We start from the raw sequence: 12402 nt of genomic DNA on the forward strand, positions 1-12402 counted from the left end.
CATGTATGCCAGCCTTTTCTCAGGGTAGCAATCTCTAATGACAATGTGTGTGGCCTGTGCACATGCAGAGGGTCACAGCTATGGAATCTCTCTGCATTTAAGGATTGTTGAGTGAAAATATGTAGCACCTTCAGAGACACTGCCACTAGGTTCAACCCGTAATTCAAATTTGGGTTGTTTTAAGGCTTCATGAAGCCTATCAGTGAAATGTTTTTCTTATTTGTTTTAATTTCAATAAAAACATTTTTATTTGAATTTAAAACTTCCCCCAGAACTTAAACAAAGGCTTCCCTTTCACATGGTTGACTTTGAACTCAGTGGAGTTGCTCACATGTTTAATGTTAAGCTCATGCATAAGTCTTTGCAGGATTGGAGCCGAAAAACTAAAGTGACCTGAACTCGTTGAGTTTTATTGTCTAGACCGCTTAGGAGTGAAGGGTAAGCAAACGTCAGGGATGGTGAAAAGTAAAGTAGTCTTTTCACATTCTTTTAAATTCTCTTCAATTTGACAGTGTTATAGTTAACACAGACAAGAGAATTTTCACCAGGCAATCCCTTTAGTTATGACTTGGCACTCTCGCGGACAGCAGTCAAGCAAATGTATACAGTGGTACAGCAATTGCAGTGTAACGTCCTCATCCCACACTCAGAACTGAGCAGGTGGCAGGCTGGGCAAAGCCCTGATGACTTTAGTGAGGTGCCGGAGTCTGCTGACACAGAATCACTTGCAGTATTAGGCCCTGAAATAGTGTCATGTACTTCGATTGCTATTGGTCTGCTTTTATTCCATGCTTATGACCATGAACTCCCAGCGCCTCTGGTTATAAGACCGGTCGGCACCTTTTGCATAGCGACAGGTTAACACTGTGTTTTCTACCATTTCCTGCAGGCGTCCCCAGCTGCACTAGCAAAAAGCGTTTTGGCTGAAGTTCCAAATCAAGTGGTGGACTATTACAATGGCAGAGGGATTAAACCAAAATGTATGTCAGAGTACGAGTCTTCCAGGACACTAGCGCCGTGAACTGCCCCCCACACTTTTACAGAGCTCAAAAGTGCTACTACTACAGCTGCAGTACTTTAAAACAAACAACAAAATAGCACGTTCGGGTGATTTTTAACTAAAATAATTTTTTTTGCATGTGTAGCCTAAAGGCTTGAATCTGTTAAGCAGTTGTTATTGTTGAAAACTTTTTATGAGAAGAAGGAAACGAACTCTTTACAGCATGTCGCCTTGAAATAAAAAGTTATCTGTATCTGGTTTTTATACAGGTTTGTTGAAATTTTGCTAAATTTCTTATTATCTTTCCACTGTAAAGCATTTTGAAACATTTGAGAGGGGATAGCCAAAATATCTTTGGTTTTATCTGCTGCAAAACGAAAGATTTTTCAAAATGGCAGATGCATGAACTGTATTTTGCATGTTTAAAATAAAAACAACACAGTTTTGCAGTTGTTGTCTTTATTTCTCTCTTGCCACAAAGTTGCCTGCTCTAAACCCTCTACTCAGCACACTGTCCTTCAAGGAAAGAATGACCAAAGCATTCTTAGACACTTCTGAAAGACTACAGCCCAAAGCATGGACAGTTCTAATGACAGCAGCTTATAACAGGGGTGCCCAAACAAGCCCAGCCAGCCTATAGCTTCATTGGCAACTTGTCTAGCGCCCAAGGGCATATCTGATTAGTGTAACATGAGCAGACTATAGCTGCATTTATCTTTAATATGGAGGTATGGTCCTCAAGGACTACATGTGCTTAAGTGCCATTGCTTAAGTGCCATGTTCCATCTTGATCCACGCGTCCCCACTTGACTGGCTGGTATATGGGCAACATTTTGGCCACCTTTGATTTATAATCCCACCTGTTTTCGAGTTGTTTTCTTTGTATTTTTCATTTCACTCACAATACCAAATTTTTGCGTGGCGCACTATCCAAGACATATATTGCATGGCCTAATTTTGACAAGGAAAATAGCTCGAAGGCTTCATTGGTACAGAGTTTGCCTGTACACAGTGAAAAAGCTGTTTTATACGAGAAGACTATTAGACCTACTTTTTTAATGGGGTGAGGGAGGAAAATAACAAGTCGTGTTTAGATTTAGAATCTCTCCATTTAAAAAAAATCAGGGTATGATTTCTAGTGTCTGAGGTCTAACACTCGGTTTTGCAAAATACACAGCAGCTGAACACACAACCTGTTAAAAGCTGATGGTGAAATTTTGGCCAAAAATAGCTATTTAGGGTGAGACATTTTTCCAAAGCCCTCAGTATTGGCCTAACTCATCTTCCATTGGAGTCAATGAGAGTTTTGCCCATTGACTCCAACAGAATCAGGCTAATGGTGAGTGCGCTGGAAAATTCCACCCTTATCCTGTAGTTTTTTAAAAAAACCTGTTTAAAAGCATGGATTTCTGCGTAATATATAGTTTTAGTTTTCTTGTTTTCATTTAAAAGTACTTTCCAAAGAATCAGTTTTGATAGATGGTTTGGTACCGTTCAATGAAGATAATGCATATCCGTGAAGTGTGTGGCTACCTGTCCAGCACATTTCACTTCTATTCCATCTGTGTCCTTGCAGAGTAATTTCTCTAACTGCCTAATAAGTATTCCTTCAGGTGATTTGATGTTGAACAGCAGAGATATGTGTTGGCCAATTTTACTTGGTCATAGGTGTAAATTGTCTATAGATGTCCCAGGCGATAGATCTCAAATCCACTTTTTCATTTAATGGTTGACAGTGTACTTAGGGTCTGTGTCAGCTGATATCAGCTAACACCAATGTGCAGCAGATCTCTCCCTCTAGGGATGTATTTTTCCAAGAAAATACAATGATTTCTCCTATCATAGAATACCCAGATCTGCAAACGCGTTACTGACCTATAACACTTTCCCAGTCCTGATTTTCCTCTTATTTTTGGTCTTTTTTTCTACTTCCAAAGGAAGCCTTGTCAGCTGAGTGGTTCAAGCACAGAACTGGAATTCAGTAGTTCTGTGTTTCTAGCTTTGCCACTGACTTATTCTTTGATTTAGGGCAAGTGGTTTAATTTCTTTGTGCTTCAGTGTCTTTATCGGCAAAGTTTCAGACTAGCAGCCGTGTTAGTCTGTATTCGCAAAAAGAAAAGGAGTAGTTGTGGCACCTTAGAGACTAACCAATTTATTTGAGCATACGTGCATCCGATGAAGTGAGCTGTAGCTCACGAAAGCTTATGCTCAAATAAATTGGTTAGTCTCTAAGGTGCCACAAGTCCTCCTTATCTGCAAAGTGGGATGATAACTTTTAACAAGTTGAACTGCAAAGGAGTGTTGTGTGACTTAATTCATTAATTTTTGGAAGATGCTTTGAGATCCTGAATGGCAAGGTGCTATACTCAGTTAAAGAAAACATTTTTTCATGACCTACAAATTTAATAGCCAATTTCTTTTTCTTATCAGGGTCTTTCATCAACTTATAATTAATAGAGAAGAAACTATATCAGTGCACATTGACTGAATATAGCAATGACTTCTGCTTAACTAAAAGGGTGAGGTGGTAGAGGGACAATGAGTGAGGACCAAGAAAATAAATTCACTTTTTTTAAAGGAGGGGAGTTAGTAGTATCAAGTGCTAAAGCTTCTCTAAATAATGATCATTGATGTAGTACTTTGCTTCCTAACTAACTCTATCAGAAAGACACAAATACACAAAATTTGGAAGAGATGTAAACCAAGTGCATCAGGGCTTAAAGCAATCTCTATTAGCGATCAGGATGGGACCTATGTGAAGGGCACATTGATCTACTGTGGGGATCTTACACCTTCCTCTCAGTATTTCTACACAGCAATTGAGCAGGGTGATTCCCAGCAAGGGTAAAAATGTGTGTGCTAGCTCTGCTCGAGCTACTGCCTAAAAATAGCAGGGTGGCTGCAGCAGCGTAGGCTGTGGCTCAGGCTAGCCATCCGTGTCTGTATCCCAGGGATTGGGCGGGATTGCAGTTAGCCCAAGTTGCCACCCGGGTGGCTGCACCCAGACTGCTATTTGTAGGTAATAGGTCAAGCAAAGCTAGCATGTGTATGTCTACCCACATTGGAAATTGCACTGCCCAGCTGTTGTGTAGACATATCCTAAAGCAGCTGGTTCTGGCCATAGTTGGAGACAGGATACTGGCCTAGATGGACTGCTGGTCTGATCCAGTCTAGCAGTTCCTATGTTCCTATCTATTGGTATTGCACGTTGTATCTTGTAAAGAAAGGAGATGCTATTTGATTTCTGTCTCCTCCGCACAAACCAATGTGCAGAGCACAGAAGAGGACTGCTAGAATGGCTCTAGCTGTCTGACATTCACTACCCTTCATCTTTCTCACTCACTTCTAACAACTGAAAAATAGGTCTCTTCAGGAAAAATCAAAAAGTAAAAATGTAAATGTGTAGATAAGTGGTTCCCATCCCTTTCCATCCTTGGACCTTGTGTTACCATAAAAGAAAGGGTCACGATTCCCCTTCCCATCTGTACATGAAGAAAGGGAGGAGAGTTGTGACCCCTGTCTCCCATTCCCCAACCCAGGCTCACCACCTATTTTCTCTTCAACAGAGTCAATGTTTAGATTCATACATTCTAAAGCTAGAAGAAACCATTAAGATCACAAAAAGAAAAGGAGGACTTAAGGTGCCACAAGTCCTCCTTTTCTTTTTGCGGATACAGACTAACACGGCTGCTACTCTGAAACTTGTCATTAAGATCACCTAACTCACCTACTGCACATTTACCATAGCCACCTTGGTATTCCATGTCAGAAATGACATAATAGAGCGCTGCTTTGCATATCTCAGCCTCCTTCGGTTTTGGGGAAGTCCAGGTTCAGTTAGTAATGCTTGGTGGGTGGGGCATTGCTCACAGTTTGTTTGTTTTTTGGTGGGGAGGGGAGTTGGTCTACACCATGGTTTCGCAGCTTATGGGGTGGTGAGCCTGGGTTGGGGAATGGGAGGCAGGGGTCACAACTCTTCTCCCTTTCTTCATGTACAGATGGAAAGGGGAATCGTGACCCTTTCTTTTATGGTAACACAAGGTCCAAGGATGGAAAGGGATGGGAACCACTTATCTACGCATTTACATTTTTACTTTTTGATTTTTCCTGAAGAGACCTATTTTTCAGTTGTTAGAAGTGAGTGAGAAAGATGAAGGGTAGTGAATGTCAGACAGCTAGAGCCATTCTAGCAGTCCTCTTCTGTGCTCTGCATGTTGGTTTGTGTGGTGGAGACAGAAATCAAATAGCATCTCCTTTCTTTATAAGATACTGTCTGCCCTGGTGCGCAAGGCTCCAGATTTCAGTTAGTCATTCTTTCTTTTCACAGACAAACACAGTGAACCTTGTCGTGATGGATCAGCAAAAAAATTGATTTCCTCGTAAAGGTAGTCTTTGACTGAACCAAATTGTAGTGGAGATTTTGTGGTTACCCAAAAGTGGTTACTTACATTTGGTCAGGAGGTCACTTACTGGAGGTGTTTGTGACGGGTTCCCCCCGGGATGCCACCTGGAACTGGGGTACCACTGAGCCCTATGACCCAACCGCCTGGGCTTCCTCACCCTCTGTGCTACTGTGACAAGCTGCAGACCTGCTCCCGGTCCTACGCTTCCATCAACATTCGCACAGGTAGGGTCACACCCAGCTGCAGCTACAGGTAGGCTCTCTGACTAGCCATTGGATGAACCAACAGTAGAAAGGCTAAAGCCAAGGTAACTCTCAGCTCCCCAGGCACACGCTCCCTCTGGAGCATAAACCCAAAATTATACCGTCTTGTGCTGCACAGGGAACTGTACAGCATAAACTCATAGAGTTCACCACCCCTCCCGCACTCAACGTGGAGAGGAATATGCAACAGCCTTTTCCCCTTGAGCTATGATTTCGCATGCACTTCACTCCAACTCACTGGTTTAGATAAAGCAAAAACAAGTTTATTAACTACAAAAGATAGATTTTAAGTGATTGTAAGTGATAGCATACAGATCAAAGCACATCACCTAGCAAATAAACAAAAATGCAAACTAAGTCCAAGATACTAGAAAGATAGGATATGAATTAGTGAATTCTCACCCTGGCTGATGATACAAGCAGGTTGCAGATCCTTAAGGGATAAGCTGCACTTGCTTTACAGCTTGGAATCCTCAGGTCTTTCATACACAGGGTAGAAATCCCTTTAGCCTGAGTCCAGCACTTCCCCCAGTTCAGTCTTTGTTTCTCAGGTGTTTCCAGGAGTCTTCTTGTGTGAGGAGCGAAGAACAACAGATGATGTCACTCCCTGCCTTATATAGCTTTAGCATATGGTGGGAACCCTTTGTCCCAAACTTAGTTTGTGGAAAAACACTGACATCCTAAGATGGAGTCCAGAATCATGTGGCCTGGTCACATGTTCTTGCAGAGTCATAGCATCCATTCCTTACAGGCTGTCTGGAGTATTCTCAGGAAGGCTCACCAGGTGGTAGATAAGCTTTTCTTAAGGCCTATTGTTTTCTCTAATGGCTCATTACCCTGAATAGTCCCTTCCCAACCGGTTATCTAGACTGAAAGCATCTTGCCTAGTGGGCGTCACCCAGGTGTAAGTACATTTGAAATAGAGATACATAGTCAATATTCATAACTTCAGATACAAAAATGATACGTGCATAAAAATGGGATAACCATATTCAGCAAATTGTAACTTTTCCAATGACACCTCACATGACCCGTCTTGTACAACATGCATCATTATTATACTCTAAACATAGCATAATAATATCACTATGAAGAATATGTGGTGCAGTGTCACACTGTTATGTTTAGGTTCCGCAATATATGATTACCTAAATACCAGCTTTGAGATATTGGCTGTTGAAACAGATACCATATACTGTAGTGTATAAATTGTTTATCATTTTCACATATATCGGAGACTGTATATGAAAGTTTCATGAGAAAGTTACAGAACCTGCAGAGCTTTCTATTGGTGGAACAGAATAAAATTTTGAGTTCTGAAAAATAAATATCCATCACCAGTGATTGAATGAAAAAGAGTTTGCACTGCAGGTTTCAAACAGAAAACTCTTCTGCTTCAGTGCATAGCAAAGGCTTCCCATGTTACACATAAGTACTTGAAAAGGCACATGCACACTACTGAAAAGTCAGCTAGAAATCCCCATCAGGTCACATAACCAAATCTAAGTAATACATGAGTTGATGTGAGATGGTGTGCTGAAAGCATAATTAGCCATATGGCAAAAGAGTTTTAATATGGCTTTGAGAAATAATTTATTACTCAGAAAGGCCCAGTTCAACAGATACTAAAGTCTTTGTGATGAGTAATATCATTAAATGTACAAATACAGCTCACAAATTAGTATTTCTCACATTTCCTTTAATTCAGTTAGGATTTCAGGGTGACCGTTCTGTCTTAAGGTTGGACAGGTCAGAGTTCTCTGTAGATCCTTTGAGCAAACTCTGACAAGTCTCCTCCACAGTCCTTAATTCATAAATGTATCATTTTAATGTCTGATGGGTCCTCTGTTGGGGACTGCATCCTGTCCTTGTGGGGCAATCAGTGATCTAAAATCTCTTCTTTTTCTTTTTCCTGAGTCCCTGTTTTCTGTCTCAAAATTCTGTCCATTGGTCTGTTCAGAATATTCAAAGATATTTATAATCACAATTGGTTTAATGCACACATTAAAATCCATAATTCAGGTCATGGGCCAAATTCTCCTCCCAGTTACCTGAGCGAAAGCTCATATATTAGGGGAAAAGCCATAGTAATCCTGTCAATTATTATTACCTTACAATTGTAGTAATTATCTATCATCACAATGTTGTACCATGATAAGCAACATAATGTAATGTCCTCTTAGAAAAAGGTGTTACAGGTTTCAAATGGAAACAACGAAGAAATAATTTTTAAGACCCTTGGAAAACATGTTCTTTTTTTGTTTTTCTCTCCAAAGATCAAAGGTTCTCTTGGTAATGCAACTGGAGAGGAAAATTGAAAGTGATGACTTTATTCGTTAGCAGACTTTCAGCCAAAACATAATGGGGGAAAAACTTACTGCACCAAATTTTGCTTTCAATTATACATGTGGCTCCCTGGGGGATGACTGAACAGATGTAAAGGTCTGCATGCAGATTTGTGTGGTGGACTACTGAAAATGTGCAGACCCCCATTGACTTCAGTGGGTCTTCCCATACAGACCTATTTACAGGACTGGGTCTTAAACGGAACAGAATTTGGCTCACTGAGTTCCCCCCATCATATTACAGCTAAAGGGTTGCTAGTTAATAAAGCTGCCTCTTTGAGCTTGTCTCTTCAATTACACTAACACTGAAAACTTTTATTGTAGAGGGAAAGAAACTAGCTTGTTATCAAAGATGGGCTTTATTATTTTCCATTTGGAATCTGTAGCACATTCTATCTTAAATAAGTTACATCATGGTCCTTTCCAGAGCTGAGCAAGTACTAGAGAAAAATAGTTTTCAGGAGCATTAGTTGAAATACAATTGAATATTCGCAACCTCTTTGCTTTTCAAAAACACATTCATATACATGATTTTTTTTCCCTTTGCAAGAACATTCATGAAAACAGAAAGTATCATGACTACTTTTGTTAACATGTTCACATGAATGTTCGTGTCAAAAGTAACTTATTCAACCCCTCCCCTTGTTTATGAAAGTTTCAGTGATCCAGTCAAAGAACAGAATCAATATCCCATGACCAAGGTGACCAGTTACACAGTGTAAATAGTAAATTGTGGTTAGAGTGTATCCAAAGTCACAGTGAATAGTTCATGACAGACAAGCTGAATTCTGTTTGCATAAAACATCTGCTGAATAATTTTGACTAGAAAACCACATTTGTAAAAATTAGACTCTGTTTGTAGATAATTTGCAAACAGTGTAAAGGGACTGTATTAATTGATTATCTGTTTAGTACTCCTTATTATGCCATAAGGTGAGGGGTGGAAGATAATTAAGATAATCATTAGCTACATATTCCCGAAGTTTAGCGCCTCCAGTGGGGGAAGGGTGGAAATGCAATAATGAAGGAAGTCAAAGTCCTGCTGCGTGTGAGGATTAATGCATTGGCATTTCTGACTCCTTTTCTGAACGTTGCTAGAGCGAGAGGCCCACCCCTGCAGATGATGATAGCACCTTTCTGGGCCTGGATGTCCAGCGGCCTGGGAGTAAATGAGTATCAACCCCTTCAAGTTCTGGGATTTTGGATCTGGGATTTTGGTTCAGCCCACAACAGAGAGGGAGTTCAGATCACTTTATCACATACTAACATGCTGGAATGGGTATGAAAGGCACCAAATTCTAAATTCTAGTCTATGTGGTAATTTTACTACCTTACCTTACTACCTGCCATTTTAGCCCTCATTCTTTCTAGCCTCAACTGCTTTGCTGCCCTCCTACACTGCAGCCATGGAACAGCAGTCAAATGCAGTGATGTTCTTTGAAGTGTCAGGCGCTCGACAGCAATTTACCCATAGTTGGGGCAAACAGTGGAGGCAAGTGTTGACACTTTCCCCTGGCATGTTGAACAGGAATGACTGTAGTATTATATACTTTATGTATATTTGATGTCTTATCTTTAGGTAGTACTTTCACAAAACGAAGCAAAAATAATGTCATTACCCTGGCATCTCTATTCCAGTTTAAAACGACCAGGGATAGGCAAACTGTAACGCATCTACCTCACCTCTCCTGAAGTCACTGCACATGATAAATAGTCACTAAGCATGAGGCGTAATTGTAGCCATGTCGGTCTCCGGATGTTAGCCAGACAAGGTGGGTGAGGTAATACCTTTTATTGGACCAACAGAAGTTGGCCTCCATGCACAGAAGGCCAAATTCTCTCCTATTTCAGTCAGTTTGCACAACTCAAATGGCTGAGCTCTGGCCAGCTAAAAATTCCACTGGTGTGTGGCAACTCTCAGCTGGTATAAAGCTGGCAGAAGTGGCGCCCATGCCAACGGCCTTCTGCACCTGACTCGAATGTAAAGATTGCATCAGATATTACCTCATCCACCTTGCCTCATTAAGCAGCTCTACCAGCGCATTGCTGCCTGTGCAGGAAGATTGGATTTGGAACCTCCTAATCACACTCGTCCTCCCACCAACCCACTGAACTCAGCCGCCATCTGCTTGCTTCTGCCTACAGGCTCTTACTTCGCAAAGGTGTCCCCTCTTTCTATTGAGTTTTGTGTGGTGGGCGAGGTGCCAAATGCGTTCTTTGCACTGACTAAAGTGAGGTTTCAGAAGGGAGTGACCTTACTGTGTTCTGTGTTCATAGGGAGCAAGTCCCTATGCTTTAAAGTGGCTTTAAGAGAAGATTCAGCCCCATATTACACACCGGTAATTAAATTCATTCACACATTTGGGCCTGGAAGGAGTTCTAAAGTCAGTTGAATGGCTCCTAGGATAAGAAAACAGTTGCCTCCATTCACAGTGTTTATTCTCTCCCTTTTCTGAGGGGGTGAAATTTGTCACAGCACAGATGGCCTGCATGAGGCCCTCTACACCACCAAAGCCCTTCTAAATCCTTAACTCTGGGTTTAAATAATCCAGAGGACTTTATGTGGACCATCACCACTGGGGTGGAGTTTCACCCAAGAAGAATTAGTAGCAGTCTAAATTATTGCAGTCGAACCACCTCGTCACTTGACTTTAGTATGAATTGCTCTTCTGCTACAGCACTCAAAACCCCTCTTCCCTGCCCCCTCTTGTTGTCCTGATTTTGTAGAATATTGAAGGTCCCAGAACGAAATCAATCAACACAACATGACTTCTCTCCTGTAAAGGTGCAGAATGAGTCTTCATTTTCTCAGTCCTTAGGTTCTGGAAAATATACATGTCAATGTATTTGAATGGAAAATAATTTAATTAAGTAACACTGTTTGCGTGCCTCCCCCCCGCCCCGAAAAAAGTTTAGTCATTTCGCTGCTTTGCAGGAAGACTTCAATTCTGTTCTCACCGAGCATGGGATACACTTCTGACTGATTACATAGCAGCCAATTCATAATCTGATTACACGCGGAGGAGCTGCAGTCATCCAGCCAAAAAGAGATTGTGTCTTTAGCTTTATAAAAATCTGCAAGAAAGATCTGATGTTGCATCAGCATGTTGACTGCAAATCAAAAAAAAAAAAGGGAGGGGGAAACTTTAGTTCTGCGGTTAAAAAAACCAAAGGAACAACTCCTGCAAGCATGTATTTATATGACTTGTACTAACATCAGGGTTGTTATTTCCACTTACATAAGCATGCATCACATTTTACAAACCCATGTGATTACACCCCTGACGTCAAGGGAATCACTTCAGATTCACAGTAACATAAATGAGACGAAGGATGGTCCCATAGTTAGCGTACTAGCTGGGGTTAGGGTACCTGCTCCACCACAGACTTCCAGCCTGACTTTGGGCAAGTCATTTAATCAGACCTCAGCTCCTCATCTGTAAAATGGGGGTAATAACACTTTCCTACCTCACAAAGGCATTGGGAAGATAAATACATTAAAGATTGTGAAGGCTATTGTAATATATCGGAATTTGGTAATATCCCTTTAAATAGTTCGGGAGCCCTCTAGTGGGCTTCCCTGTCTTCTGTGCAGAAAACCTTCTGTTGCACCAGAATCCTGGAAGAGCTTCTGTAGTGTATGTAACTAAGCCATGTTGTTAGTTGGAACCCATCTGTGCCTGTGTGGTTTCCTCATATTCTTAATGTTGCATAGAGAGCAAAGCCACAACAACCTTAGAAATACCTACAATGGACAATAATTGAATTTGGCACACTGATATCAGTGGGACTGTGAACATTAGAAAAGACTGCTAAAATGACAGAAGGTTTGGACCCATTAGCCATTGTGCTCCAGTATTTATAAACCAACAGGAAAAAGGAAAAAAGAGATGATTAAACGCTATACATTGCAGAAACAGAACAAAACAAGGTTAGTGCAAAACATTGCTCTCACAAGATAATCTTCATGTTGTTGAAAGATACGTTAGGGTATTTTAGTGCAGCTCACATTTTAAACTCAACCATTGTGTTCAACTCACTGTCCCTTTGGCACGGCTCACTGTCACTCCTGTGCTTGACCAACAGCCATTATCCAGACACACAGGATGTTTTAAAATTATGAAGCAAGACAACTCAATGAAAGAAACTCATTGCTTATGGAAAAGGAAGAAAATATGCTCTCCCCGATTCATTTCTCCTGCTCCTTTGTTGTCTCAAGCCTCATCTTCTCTGTTCACCCGCTCCATCTCATGATGTCTTACATGTGTGTTTTAGGCACTGACCCTGCAAAGCCTAAGGACGTGTCACACACACGCTTGCACCAGTTTAGCGCAACCTGTGTAAACGCCTGTGTAAACAGATCGGTTTAAAACTAGTTAAATTAGTTTAGC

General features: G+C 41.1%; 1 protein-coding gene across 2 annotated transcripts in view; it reads left to right on the plus strand.

The window, feature by feature from the left end:
- The window catches only part of CPNE4 (copine 4), a 321822-nt gene extending 320409 nt beyond the window's left edge, over nt 1–1413 (plus strand). The window contains exon 17 of one of the 2 annotated variants that reach the window (XM_074945561.1): nt 890–1413. In XM_074945561.1, the coding sequence (XP_074801662.1) occupies nt 890–1021 (132 nt within the window). In that variant the 3' untranslated portion in view covers nt 1022–1413. The remainder of the gene's footprint in view (nt 1–889) is intronic. The other variant, XM_074945562.1, reaches the window with a different exon arrangement.
- Nucleotides 1414–12402: the final 10989 nt, after the last annotated feature.

This window comes from Natator depressus, chromosome 2 (genome assembly GCF_965152275.1).
Source record: "Natator depressus isolate rNatDep1 chromosome 2, rNatDep2.hap1, whole genome shotgun sequence".
Lineage (NCBI taxonomy): Eukaryota > Metazoa > Chordata > Testudines > Cheloniidae > Natator > Natator depressus.